Below are 15045 nucleotides of genomic sequence, written 5' to 3'. Positions count from 1 at the left end.
TGACTTAGGTTCAAGTACTGGCCAATTGGTTGTTGAATTTTAAAATAACTCTGTGAAGAAAAGCTTCTGGTTCCTTAAAAGCTCCCCAAAAGTTAATAAACAAAAAGGCAGACAGAAAGGAGACCCTGGAATGAAGCGTATTTCAGTCATCTTAGAAAAGGAAATGTGTATATTTCCCTAAGCAAGATAATATCTTAGAACCAATGTGCTACGGCCCCTGTCTGCACGGAGCTTCTGATCTAGTTAGAAAGACAGATGCTTTGCAAATGAATACATGAATGTAGAATTGGACTGTGAAGGGAGCTTTGAAAGAAGAGGGTCTTCTGACAGAATGATGGGGGGTGAAATTAGATGGAAGGGTCACGAAAGATCTCAGGAAGTGGCATCTTGAGCTGAGACTTTGGGAATGAGTAAGGGTTCACCAAAGACTGTTAGAGGAATAGGAAGAGAAAGGCCAAAAAAAAAGTAAGAACATGAGCAAAAGCCACTGAATAAGAACCCTTGACACACTCAAAGAACTGAAATCAGCCTGGCATGCTGAAACAGAGCAGGGCAAGAAGAAGAAGCTGGGGATTGCCAGGGTGACTCAGTTGGTTAAGCATCTGCCTTCGGATCAGGTCATGATCCCAGGGTCCTAGGATGAGTCTGGCTTCAGGCTCCCTACTCAGCAAGGAGCCTGCTTCCGCCTCTCCCTCTAATGCCCACCCTCCACTTGGGCTCTCTTGCTCACTCTGTCAAATAAATTTTTAAGATTTTAAATTTAAATAAAATGTTTTTAAAATTTTAAATCTTAAAAAATAAATAAATAAAAAAGATCAGGTTGCACAGGGTGTCAGGGGCCAAATCATAAGGAGCCTTATAGGGCATGCTACGGAGCCTGGGCTTTATTCTAGTGCACTGAAGTCACGAGCAGGTTTTGAGTCCTTTACATCACTTTGCACGTCACTTTCTGACTTTGCCGTAACCCCCACGTCTTCCAGATTGCAAGGGGTTCAAGCGCTATTCTCATCGAGCTCTTCACCTGAGCTCCCACGCCAGTCCTGCAGCCATCATTCCTAGCATTCAACGGACCATCATCTCAGGACCCTACATTTCCACAGGAGAATAAAGACACACACCCAGGTGCCTGTCAGGCCTCCGATTCCTGAGAGAAGGAAGGGAACCTCACACAGGAGCCTTAATAATAACGCAGCAGCACGGAAAGGGATTATGGTTGAAGAGAACAACAAAGGAAGTGTAACAAATTTGAACAGGATCAGCTTAAATCTCTCTTCAGAACATGCTCCTGATAATCTGGTGTTCCTTCTGAGACCCCAAAGTCCATTTTCCTGTATACGAAGAAAGCAGGACTTTTTATTGCAGTAACGTGTTATCTATCATTGCATTTCAGAAGCCATTGGTTATAAGACTATTATTTTTCAGTACTACTAGGGGGAAAAAAGCTTTGAATGATACACCATCAACGGTAAGATGCATCCCAATTTCAGAGAGGTTAAAAAGTGAAAAATCGAATATATTTCCCACTTGACTGAGTTAAGAATGGTGGGGATTATATCCACAGTCAGTGTCTAGTGGGGTACCCAGCACAGAGGAAACACCCAGTGAAAGGTGGTGCTGCAAGATGGCTGGATGACAATCTGGAGATTTAGATGCAAAAATAAGAGCATTAACTGAGCATTTACTATTGCCAGGCACTGTGCTAAGAGTCTATAGGTTGTATTGTTTAATCTCCATAGGAAACAGTGAGGCCACACAGGCCAAAGGAGAACTGAATTTATCGGAGAAACAATATTTATTCTTCTTTTTTTTTTTTTTTTAAAGTAGGCTCCATGTGCTGTGTGGAGCTTGAACTCACAACCAAGAGTCACATGGTCTGCCGACTGAGCCAGCCAGGTGCCCCAATATTTATTCCTGATATAAGAAAGAAAAGGAATGGAAGAAACTATTAAAGTTTGTATAAATGTGGTATAAGCCATTTCTGTCAAAAATTTACTATTTATGCTTAATAAATATAAGAATTATGTACAAAATTTAAGGTATCTAATTGACCTATGTAACTATGTAACTTGTTCTGATTCAGCCTTCATTGTGTCGCTCATATACCAATGGTCATTTGCTCTCTGGAGGGGTAAAGTGACAAGCAGAAGGAAGCCGAAACGGGTCATGCTCTATGCTAGAAGTTTTACATATGCTCAACGAACCTGCCAGTAATCTTGTGTATCATAAAGATTATCAACCTCTTATGCGTGAACTGAACCTTAAAAGTGGAGTAAAATTAATCAGATAGAACAGTGAAGTAACTTGCCTAACTGGAAGTAGACAGTGAATGGAAAAGCTAACATTTAAATCCAAGTTCATCTATCCCTGGAGCTTAAGTTCTTTCCACAGTCCTCAGCTTACTGCTTTGTTGACTACAAATCGGAGTCTCATTCTTGGCTCCTGCTGGATTAGGATTCTGTCACCACAGTTATAAACACTCAGCTCCAACTTTGCGGTAGTAGCCCTCCATGCTGAAGGAAGCTAACGCCTCTTTCCCACCTCACTCTCCAACTACAGCAGTGGACTGACTGCAAGGCTTGTGTTAACACAGGGTCTTTGGTTAGGGGAGCCTCATGTGCCGGCTTACCCAGGACATCCTGGTTTGCTCAGTTTGTATAATCATGATGCCCGTTTCACTCTTCAAAGTGTTCTAGATTGGCTGCTATGGTCTTCAGACTCTTGGAAAACCATGGCGTGTCTGGAAGGTCCTGAAAGAACAAAGAGCTGTTCTATCTGCCTTGTGATGGGAAACTGGGGAGTGATGTTAAAAAGGTTTTATCACTTGACCCCAGGCTCTTTATTTATCCACATTAAAGACTTACCTACATTCTAGTACTTAATGCAATACCAGACACATCATGAACTACATGGAAACAGCAAAATCTTCCCTTTGCTTCATTTTCCTCATGCTACATCAGAAAACAATTATCCAACTAGGCTAATCTGGGTATTGTGTATACATCACACCCACATCTCCTGCCAGTTCTACAAAATTAGTATTACTTCTTGTTTTACAGATGAGGCTGAAAAAGTAAAGCCTTTGCCCAAAGGGCCTTTCCAAAGCCAGATCTCCTACAATGTGGGGATACCTACCTTCTACTATTTTTCTTTAGGCCAAACATACCAAAAAAGAAGAAAAGGAAAAAGAAGAAAGAGGAAGAGGAGGAGAAGAAAGAAAAGCAGTTAAAATTTGTAGGGGGGGGATGATAATTGTTAAGAAATAAGTGAGACATGAATAATGCAAAGATTTTAGCTGCCATTAAATCTGTTTATTATAACAGATATTTTAGAAATTCAGAAATACTTCTCAATTTACTAGCAGTTTAGATCTCTAGAAATGGTAAGTATCTGGAAGGTTGGAAGAGTTCTCTGTTAAAAATAATGTTCTCAACAATTTACAGTTTACACTTCTAAAATCAGATGTTACTGAAGAGGCATCATGTTTGAATATTTTCGAATGTAAGAATCTTAAAAGCGTCTGGTAGGTAAGATAGGATTTAATAAAATGTATGTCTTCGTTTGTCCTACCTCGTTCAAATTCTGAGCTCAGAAATCATAGTGTGAAAGCTATTCTAATAAGCTTTTATTATTACATATCAAATATCTGGACTACTAATATCCAAGCACAGTACCAAGTGCTAGAGATATGGACACAAAGCAAGCAAGAAACCCTGACCTCCTGCTTGGGGGGAGGGAGAGGATACAAAAACAACAACATGCAATAAAGTGTTTTCGGTTTTCCGACAGATGGTCATGGAGAAAGGAAGGTATGGAGAGTTCTACCGGGGGGATGTGAAAGACCCCTCAGAGGTGGTCACATGCGACCTGACTTTTGAGAGATGAGTATTTACTAGACAAACTGCTAGATAAGAATATTCCAGGAATAAAAGCAACGTGAAAAAATATTTTATCACATATTTCACAAGGCTGGTATATAAGCACATGAGCTTTGTTAAGCTCAATGTTCTTTAAAAGATCATCTTAATTCTTTTATAAATACCTTTTCATTTTCTACCCACGGACCCCCACCTGCTATATACCCACGTACACACAGTACAGACTAGTCCACGGTATGGGTTTCATCCTATTTCACATTTGAAATCTGAAATTGACCAAAGTTACACAGTTTGTAATTACAGTAGCCACAGGACTCTCAACTCTACTGTGTGTATTGAAAAAAACAAAAGCTAACACAATAGTACAAAGCACTATAGGCGACCAAAAGGGCTAACTTACAAGGACAATGGGGGCACATTACTAAATTTCTAAGATTTTGAACACGCAAAGTCTCAATGTGCAGATTTCACAACTGAAATAAATTAAAAATAATTAGCTATATGAAACCCCTTCATCACCATTTAAAGAGTTTCCATATTTTCAGTATATTTTCGAACATATTCAAGAACTGTTTCTGATTATATCTCTTCATCTTTACTGGACAAAGTACTCTCTCTTCCTCTTGCAACTTCTCTAAATTTTGCTCTGGAACAGCACAGGCTCAGAAAGGAAAGGCTTTCCAGAATTCTTAGGTTCTGCCAAATTCTGGAGGCAACAGCTATCACATATAACCCTAATACCCAACAAAACAAAAGCACCGCACTGGATTACCCTGCTGCCTTAAATCCTTCCCTAGACAGGGGAGCCACTACATAACTACTGGTTATTAGATGCCATGAATGATTCTGAGCCCTCTTACACACTTCAAATCACTTAACCCCCACAAAGACCCTAGGAGGTCTTTACTATGATTACCTCTAGCTTACAGATGTGGAAATGAAATCCTGAAGAGGTAAGTCCAGTAAATGACAGAGTTGGGATTCAAACCCAAGCAGTCTGGCTCCGAAGTCCATGTTCTTCATCACTGCTATCATTCATGCCTCTGTACTCTGCTTTCTGGAATCTGAACTCCTTAACAATTATGTCTGTGTAAGACGTACTTCATATTCACAATTATTCACTGGCCCGTAATTTATCTTCGCTGCTGAGAAGAGCCTCTAACACGGATTATAGTCATTCCTGTACTTAAAGAGTTCAGACTGATAGACAAATAATACAGTGTAAGAAGTCAATGTTCCAAGAGCTCTCCAAGTGCTGAGACAGAGTGACTAACTCTGCCACGGCCAGTTTCACAGGGGAAGTGATATGAGCAGGACAGTTAATGCTGAACAGAAGTATACCTGGGGAGCAGGAGGGAGCTTGAGGAAGGATCTCAACCATATAAACAGCTTGGGCAAGAACAGAGGTGGGAGAAAGCAAAGCATGCTGGGAAATGGTGAGGTGTTCTTGGACTGCTTATAGAGTGAGGAGTAGGAAACTAGGCTGCAAAATGAGTCAGCTCAGACTGCGAAGGGCCTGAAATCCAAGTTTTAAGAAATTTGGAGTCAATCTTGAAGGCACCAGGGGACCAGCAAGAGTTCTGACTAAAGAGAAATGGTGGGATTCGAAATACGTTTTAGAAAGTTATCTCTGGCCGTCTTGCAGAGGGAAGTGATTAAAAGGGCACTGGGCTGTAAGCCATTAGGAAGAGTTCACAGGAGAGAAACTTTAAAAGTTGAATGCAGAGGGAAATAGACTGGGGAGCAACTTGGGAAGGATAATAAACAAGACTTGCCTGATCAACTGACACTGGTTACACGAAACTAAAGTTAAGGCTCAGACTACCATGCTCAGAAACAGCTCCCATCCACCTAGTTATAACCATTGAGTAACTCAAAAGAAACAAGACCATCCAATAGTATTCACAGATGTCTAAAATCTAGTGGAGCTTTTTTGGAGCCAGAATAAGACCAGGAGAACACTTCTAATAAGAATGTGTAAGTAAGAATTGCATAATTACCATTTCCTGGCGTTAGATTCAAGTAAGTAGTAGTACAACGTAGCTGCATAGCTTGGCGTGCTTTCAGAAAGAATAGCTCAAAAAGAATTTGTCTTTTTAATGAGTTCCTTCTATATAACTGTAACAGCTGGGGAGTGACCAAATTGGGAAGAAATCTTCAACTTGAAAGAAAAGCCTTAAGTCAGAAAATGTATCAATTTTTCAATTGGGTTTAGTTAAATGTTTAAGGTTTTGAAATACAGTTTTCATTAAAAAGCCCGTCCAACCCCATCCCATTCTTAAATTCACCCTTTTCTGGAAATGGAAGTTGGGGGGAACTCATGATATCAATACGGTAGAGTAGCAGCATTTATCTACAAGGTGGTTTCTCTTTAGCAAACACTTTAAAAAGCATCAACTCTGACATTTGTCCAAGATGATAAATCTGACTTGTAACAATACAAGGAAAAATAAGAAGCTACACGTGACAGATTTTTTAGGATTACTGTTTAACCATCCATGAACCTATACTTGAAAAAAAAAAATAAATTAAAACCAAGCCAATCATCAAGAACAGAACACTTTTAAACACATACAAGGAAACTAATGTTTAATCTGGGATGCATTTGTCCATCTGCATTCTATCAATGAATCTTTTCAAAATTTGCACTGTGGTCCATCAAAATGGCTACATCTCATGGCATTTGTGGGGACTGGTGCACTTCCTGAAGAAAGCTGCTTCTGCAGGGTGCTTTGCTGCTGTTATGTTAAACAATCAGCTCCTAGGGTCTGAAGAGTTTGAGTGTTTATATCTGTGGATGAGAAAATTACATTTCTATCTACAATCCCAGACTGCCAAATTGCTAAGAATTATGGAAACTGACCTTTCCGAGCAAGAGGTGGGAAAATCCAAAAATCAACAGTGACTCTCAGGAAAAGCACATCCAAAACAAACCTAAAAGATGATCTTCTGTAAGGGCAGCTTCAAGACTTTCCCACTTGGGTTTCTCTGTACCACTATTGTTAACTCTACTATCTTCTAAGGCTTCATAACATAAAGGACAAGAAATTGTAGGAATGTGATTACATGGTGGCATCACTACCATTAATTTTTGGAGACACCCCCAATTCTGGTCATGCCACTGTGCTACAAACCGACAAAATGACCTGAACGTGCATTACGCTTATAGCCTACGAGACAGTAAGGTCCTTCAGGGAAGAGTAGAATCTACTTCTTCTCTCCTCCTCTTTACTTAGCATGGTGCCTGGCTCACATTCTGCAGACACTACACTTAATAGTCTCTCATTCAATTAATGAATTAAAAAAATTAAATTAAAAGTTTAAAAAATTAATAAAATCAAATCTACTCTCCCAGTTTCTGCCACCCAAAAACACACACTAAGGCGACGAAGAAAAGATCAGAAAATGCAGACACTTATAAGTTAGTCTTCTTAAGACCAGGTTGTAGAGTCATTTCAAAAGCATGATCCACTTGATGCTTCTATAAGTAAATCCTCTCAATGAGACTTAAATGAATCAATAAATTCTGTCCCATGTATATGGTGTCAAAAAAAAGTTTCCAGAACCAAACTTGACCTCACCATTTCAAGCGGATCAAATCTGAGCAGTTTGTGTGAGCAGACTGGAAGCATGACAGCACCCACACTTTGGAGAAGAATGTGGGAAAAAAAGAAAGCTCAAAATTTCTAAGGGAAATGGGATACACCCAGGTCTGACTCCATTCTTCGTGAGCTTGGTGAATGCAAGGCCCAAAGAACCACAAACCCAAAGTCTCAATTCCAACTTGAAGATCCTCCAGTTTCAACAAGTCTCTAAAGAAAGACTAGCAGAATCTTTCGGAAATCAAAGTCACAGTTTATAAAAACCAGGTACAAGGCTGCTTATGGTTTTCTAATGCCTAATGACAATGAGAAAAATCAGATTTTATCATTTCTTTTAAATTTTGTGTGACTATTACAAATGTATGTCACATTATACAATGCCAGTATGAGACGTCCTTTCACGGTAACAGAAAATTTATTTCTTTCAATGAATCAGGGCATGAACAAGTTTTGAATTAAAATGTTTAGTCTCTGGTTTATCGAGATTTAGAGGAAAATAACATGAAAGTTTTCAAACACAAGAGCACACCAAAAGAACGAGGCAATCACCAGAATACAAGCAGCAAGTCTTGATTAAATATTATCTCTGTTGTCTTTCTAACCAGAATCTTCCAATCCATTTACATAGGTTAAACTATGAATAATTGTGAGCCTAAGAAATGTTTTCTTTAGAGCATACCTGAAGCATGAACAGATGAAAACTCCATATTTAAGCAATTACACGCAACTCACAAATGCCAATTTCCATCACAATTAGCCTAAGTTATGCAACATATTTTTGTTCCTTTTTAGTATATAGGTGATGCATGTTTTTATAATTTGCTTAACTGCCTATAGTGAAATTTTAAAATCACATAGACCATATAAAACCATAAAAGAAAGGGTACCTTTTTATTTTTCCCAATGTACCATGTTTCTACATTGCTTATAGAGCTTGTACAAGCAACACTGTTAGTTTCTATATAAAGATTTCCATAAAATTTTTATAGTTTCTATAAATGCATAAAGATTGTTGGTTTCATTATAACCTCTGTTTCAGTGCCAGTGGAAAGAAAAATTACCTGCAACTCTAAACAGCGAACTATATATATAGAGTAAGTAAGTGTGCTCAGACCTCTATTCAAAAAGCTCTAAGACACTAGCTATATTTCACCAAAATATGCATAAGCGTACCGGAGAAGCAACTTCTAGCACACTCACCCCTAAGCACCACTCTTGGAACAAACAGGCTATAAAAAGTGCAATTGTGAGAACAAATTATTAATTCTACATATTTTAGTACAAGAGGTAATCGTCTTATAACTAATATGTTTTAAAATGGTATGTGTAATGCCTATTATACTTGACATATTACAAGGCTATTTATGGAAATTTTCTCTCTGATAAGTTACCACAGCTTTACTCTACATTAGCCCACAGTACATATTGTAATTACTAAAGGCTCTTTTTAATCTGAAAAATCATATAATGTTTTGAAACCAAAGATGAGAGTTTGATGAGAATGGTAACCATAATTTGCTAACATGTTAATTTAACTATCCTCTTCTCCCTTAATTCAATTAGTATTCATTAAAATTGCACTAATCACAATGAGTAAAGTTTTACCAATTATTTCCATAATTATGAATGAACACAGTAAACAGAATAATTATAAATCTACTTAATTAACTACAGGCTATTTCCAGCAGAAAAAGATATTCATGTTTTGTATTTTATTTTTAATGCTAGATTGACATGCTGATATCTTTGAGAACCATTTCTAGAAATTAAAAAAAAACTCATTGTGATTCTGTTTTTTAACAAAATTTTTCTACCGTACAGGCTTTATCAAGAACTTCACTCTCTAAACGTGTATGAGAGACTGAAAAGAATCTGGCTTAAGCTACCAAAACCAAAGTAACTCACAAATTGTATCTAAAATATTGAATCTTCACCACCCTCCCCCCCAAAAATTTAGACTACTTCATATTATGCTTAGAGGACAAACCCATTTTTAAAATTTCTTATGTAAATTGCTAGATTTTTTTTTAATGCAGGATTCAAGTCAGGACCCTATGAATGTTGATGTTTTAGTATTTAAACTAGCTAAGCATTAAACAAAAGGTGATGAATAAATAATGTGAACTCTGAAAAGACCTTGCTTTTGCCTTTTTGGTTTGTTTCTCTATTTTCAAAAAAAAAAAAACACAGGCATTGCAGGTCTTTCAGAAATTAACAAAGCCTATACTTACAGGTTTAAGGATAGCAGGCTTACCGGATTTGAAATGAAATATTGGGTGCTACAGTGATTTAACGGTTTTAAACCATAGATGTCATTGAGGTCCGGGGGTGTCACAGACAACTTAAGGAAGAAAAAAAAAATGGGGCACAGAGAAATCACTTTGTCAGTAATTACAATCAAGAGTCCTAAGATGTGGCTCAGGCTGCTCATTACTTTTTCCTTCTGAATCAAGACCCTTATTTACATTTCAGATTACATTTTTTATGAAACAGTAAGATCTATCAGAGCTGAGAGGAGCGAAATAATGAGGGGAAAACATTTTAATAAAACGTGTTGGGTCTGCATTACTTCCGTGTCAGAAAGAAAGGCTACTTCTGTAGTGATGGATCATTTATTCTGCTTCTAAACGAGAAGCAAAAAAGATGAAACTGATGAACTTTTACTGCCCATTTGTCTTTAGCAGACAATTAAGACAGAGAAGATCAAAATGGATTATCATACCACGCAGACAACTGGTCCAACAGTAATACATCTCCGGGACCACAGATTTGTAACTCTCTTTTATCCCTCCCCTTTCTTCTTACTTCTTTTTCCACTCTAAAGGCAGTGCTAGCTTTGTGGCTCAAGGAGAGCCAAAAGGCTGGTCATCATTATTCAGTCACAGATGTCAATCTAACCTCCCTTTTTTCTCAGTTTCTAAAGCAGTGAGCCACAATAATTTGTGACAGATTCTTTTACTGTAAGGTACAAAGAACACACAGAATAAAACATCTAGCAGCAGCAAGTGTCTCTGATCAAGTGTGCTGGTACATGGGAAACACACTATATGTAAAAACAACCACTGGTAGTTTAGGCGAACGAGGAGGAAAATCAGACCGGGGGGGGGGGGGGGGGGGGGAATGTGTGTGTGTGTGTGTGTGTGCGCGCGTGTGCGTAATAACAAGCGGTATACTTTATGGTGAATTAGTTCAAATATTCCTTATGGATTACATCATAAATGTTTTAATACTAGAAATGTCATCTAGGTTAAGTGCATATTCAACATTTACAGTTTGTAGGTAATAGAAATAGTTCTAAGAATTCCTTAAAATAGTACAACTGAGGGGAAAGATAATTTGGTTTAATCCAACAAATGCTGAAAAGAAAAAAAAAAAACCTAAGATCAGAACCCAAATGGTAAAAAGGGAACCAAAAAATATGCAGGTCCCATTCCCTTTACCAACAGATCAAGTGTCAAATCAACTTCTGGGAATTTGGAGGTAACTTCTCAAAAAATAAAGTAGACCTTTCATTCATCTACCATTCTTGAGCTACCTGTGATAAAGAAGGGAAACTACCTTTGCCAGGTTGGAAGAGATGTTGAATAAAAAAACTCTCATAAGTTTACATCTAGCCCATGAATATCATCCTCCAAATTTTAAAATTGTGTCCCCGATCTAAACAAAGGAAACAAGTTAACTATCCTGTGAGCCCTTTAAGATAGCTGAAGACTATCGTTTTTTAGGTTCTTTTTTTTTTTTTTAATTTTTTTCAGTGTTCCAAAATTCTTTGTTTATGCACCACACCCAGTGCTCCATATTTTTTAGGTTCTTACTGTAATTTTAAATTATTCCAACTTCAGTATATGAAATAGATGTAATATCATCCATTAACCCAAGTAAAGAGAACAAAGTTCATAACATAACATTTAATCTGTAAACAAGGTTCCATATGCAACAACAGAATGGATAATAGCCTGTATTTCTCTCTCTGTACACACATCTACTATATATGCATATGGATGTATAGTACCCAAATATATACACATATATTCCACCCCAAACACAAACATAGTCACATAAACATGAAAAAAAATGAAATTTTCATAGTAGTTATCTTTGAGTAGTAAAATTATAGATGACTTGTATTTTTCTTTGCATTCTTTTAAAAATTTATTTCTATCTATATTTCCTAAATATTTTGTCATAAACATATTACCCATGTGGCTATTACCCATGTGATTTATACCCCCCCCAAAAAGAAAAGATCAAAAAGTATCAGATATAGTAAGAAACTAAATTTAAAGGACTAGAACCAGATGTTAACCATGGTTATTTTCAACCATTTTCAGTTTTGTCCAACAAAATTTTCTCTTGTTGGGTAATTCAGAACCTGGGACCACAAAGTTTATTTACCTAGCCACAAAACTTTAGAATAATGATTTTCTTAAGAGCTATTGGCTTCAAGTCTACTCAAAACAGCACTTTAAAATTTTCTACCCTCTAGACACTGTTTAATGAGAAAAAAATTATTAATAAAGAGGTCCTATAATCTCTGGATTGTGTAGTTTAAATCCAATGGGCTCAATCACATAGCAATTCAGGGCAAGATAAAAATTTAACTCTCCTGTTGGAAGATGAAGCAAGGGTTAGAGAAGATTAGTATTTTTTAAATCTCATTTAAAAGTCTTGAGATCACACACAAAGCAAGCCATACCAGTTCTCTTGGGTTCTTGTACAATAAAACCTCATTACAAAGCATCTCATTATACTGATTATCCAGTTATATTCCTGGTCACATTATGTCCCCAGGATTCATAAAGATGTCTCAGATACCTTGCCCTCATACAACAGGCCACATTGCAAAGGTGTAACTACTACTGTATTGCGTATTTCTATTCCATTCAAGGACATTTTTTTTAACAGACAAAATTCAATGGATGGCTTTATAAAGTTGCTTTATTCAGTGTAATCAAGGATGCTTCTATCTTGAAATAGTTTTTTTAAAAAGCACAGCAAATTGCCTATTTGAACTAAAAGTGCATGATGACCCACAGAAAGCTATAAAACATCTCTAATATTTCTTAAGACAAACACTGGAATCTAGAATGCATAACCTGGATCTAATTTTCAAGAGTAGAGCAGCACCAGAACTTCAGTACTATTTTTGTGATTAAAATAGTTCCTTCCATCCCATTCCATGCTTGGAAGATACAGGAATTTCGAGATGGCAGGGCCAACCGGCCAACCTCAACTTTCTCTACCATCATTAGAACCTTACCCAGAAGACCATTCCTCAATGTGTAGCTTCTCCTTGGAATACTACCATTACACATAATTTCATAATCTATTTCAAATTCCAGGAAATGTTAGAAACTTCCTTCCTCCTCCTCCTCCTCCCCTTTTTGTTACACTGGTTCTTGACTGCTTAAATGGCATTTAAAAAAAAAAAAAAAAAAGTCACAGGCAATCCACAAAAGGATTTCCTAATGAACTGCAGACTATAGCATACCTCAAAGTAAAACGTAAAATTTGTGATAGATTTCTTCCTTACTTTCTGTGCATTTTTTCCCTGAAGGTAACACCTCAAACCTAGCATAGTATTTTCAATCTGATCTCCATTTGTTTTTATTTTTTGTCTTGGGTTCCTAATTGCTATTTCTCTTCCCTCTAAAAATTCATTTATCTCTTTCAGTAAAAAGAACAGTAATAATATGTTGAACAACTCTGAAATAAATTTTGTCATGTAAAAAATTAATTACGCATTCCGAACCTGGTCACTGTAGTCCTCCGGGAATTGCCTCTGCACCTCAGGATCTGTAAATAATTGACAGATAATATTAATTGGCTTTGGATTAGTGAGCAAGCAGAGGATCACACATTAATATTTGATCAGAAGATGATAGCAGCCCTGGCAGGGGATCCAAGGGGGGCAGCTGGGGCTGCTATGTTGATGAGCACAAGGAAGGACTCAGCAAGGCACTCCCATTACCCTCCTCCAGAAAAATAAAAAAGAAAAATTTTGAAGACCTGATGCTACTGTTAACTTTAGACTATTACCTAATGCAAAAATCTTGCCGACTGCAAATTGCCCTCAATATATTTTTCCAGAGAAAATGAGTCCTAAACCTGGCTTGACTCTTTTTCTCTAATCAGAAGCCTCCTTTTCATAGTTACAGATGTGGGCTTGACAAACCACCTTAAACACCAGTTTCAGATTGTGTGTGTGTGTGTGTGTGTGTGTGTGCATGCGCACGCGCGTGTGCGCACACGTCTGTGTGTGAGTGCACCTGCTGGCAGGATGGTGGGGGAGTGAGAGAAGAATTCTTTCAAGGAACAAATACAAAACTCTTTGCTTTTAAAAATAAAATGTATCCTTACCAAAATACTTATGAACTCCTGAAAATACAGATAAAACCAGATGAAGTTCTCTTCAAAAACAGAACCAAATGATACACTTTTGGCTTGTCAGTACAAAATATCATGAGATATTATGTTCTACCTAACATAATTAGACTTGCACAGCAACTATAAAAATACATAGGTGAAAACACCTTTTATGACCATCTGTTTAAAACAGAATTACTAAAGGGGTCACTTGATTTTTCCATCATAATTGCAAGATAATCCAATACCATTGTCTCTAAGTCAATACAGAAGTGTACTAATTAAATGCTATTAGCACTCCATTTGCTATTGATTAGGAAAACATTCAATCTTTACTAATAAGAGAAAGACATTTGGTTCCTCAGAGACACATTATGGGGAATGATAAGAATAATATGTATTTGAGAAATCACATATCAATGCAAAAGGTATATGGAAAAACACAGTATTTGAGGGCCCCCTCACACACTGATCACAAAATATACCATGTTTTCTTAGCTATCTTTTAAAATATCAATTTACTTCTCTGTGAGAGTGAATCCACATAAAAGTTAAAACCCTCCAAATCACAAAACAAAAATGCAGTTAATCTTGCTGTAGTGGAGAATCAAAAAGGCAAAAAACTAAGGGCCTATTCACATACTACATTTAAATCCTAGAAATACCAGTTTTCAAGTCATTAAAGTCAGTGGATGTTATTTTTCAAAACTCAAGGCTAATAACAAAAACAGGAGTATTCAAAAGGGCATACCAAAAATGCAAAGCTTCCAAAAACAGGTGGTGCAAAAGAGGGGAAACTATCTATAGACCATTTCCACTCTTGAGGTATCTTCTGGTTGACTTAAAAACTGGAAATCAATTCCTTTCCTTACCCTCATCTGCAAACACTCAATGGGACAAAGGACCTATCTAGACTATGACCAGCAGAATGCTGGAGTGATCCCCTCTGTGCAGGGCTGCTAGTGGGCCAGAGGAAGATGCTATTGCTTCTCTCTGGCTGGAAGGGCTGAAATCATGCAAGGAGTTGGCCCACTTGAGACAGGAGGCCAGAGGGCGCTAAAGGCGTGACATGAAAAGCACCAGGTCTAGAGGGAAGAATGAGCAGGATGCAAAAGGACAACCAGACACACCTCTAAAACGGTGCTTGCTGCTGGGTTGGGGATAAGGGGAAGTCTAAATAAGAGGGTAGCAGTTAAAATTCC

General features: G+C 37.4%; 1 protein-coding gene across 8 annotated transcripts in view; it reads right to left on the bottom strand.

Moving 5' to 3' along the window:
• Positions 1-15045, bottom strand: part of DENND1A (DENN domain containing 1A) — a 496023-nt gene that overhangs the window by 357828 nt on the left and 123150 nt on the right. For all 8 annotated transcript variants that reach the window (XM_059142351.1, XM_059142348.1, XM_059142354.1 and 5 more), the window contains exon 3: positions 13230-13273. In XM_059142351.1, the coding sequence (XP_058998334.1) occupies positions 13230-13273 (44 nt within the window). The remainder of the gene's footprint in view (positions 1-13229; positions 13274-15045) is intronic.

This window comes from Mustela lutreola, chromosome 12 (genome assembly GCF_030435805.1).
Source record: "Mustela lutreola isolate mMusLut2 chromosome 12, mMusLut2.pri, whole genome shotgun sequence".
Taxonomy (NCBI): domain Eukaryota; kingdom Metazoa; phylum Chordata; class Mammalia; order Carnivora; family Mustelidae; genus Mustela; species Mustela lutreola.
The sequence above is the reverse complement of the archived record's forward strand: the minus strand, read 5'-3'. Positions and strand labels throughout refer to the sequence as shown.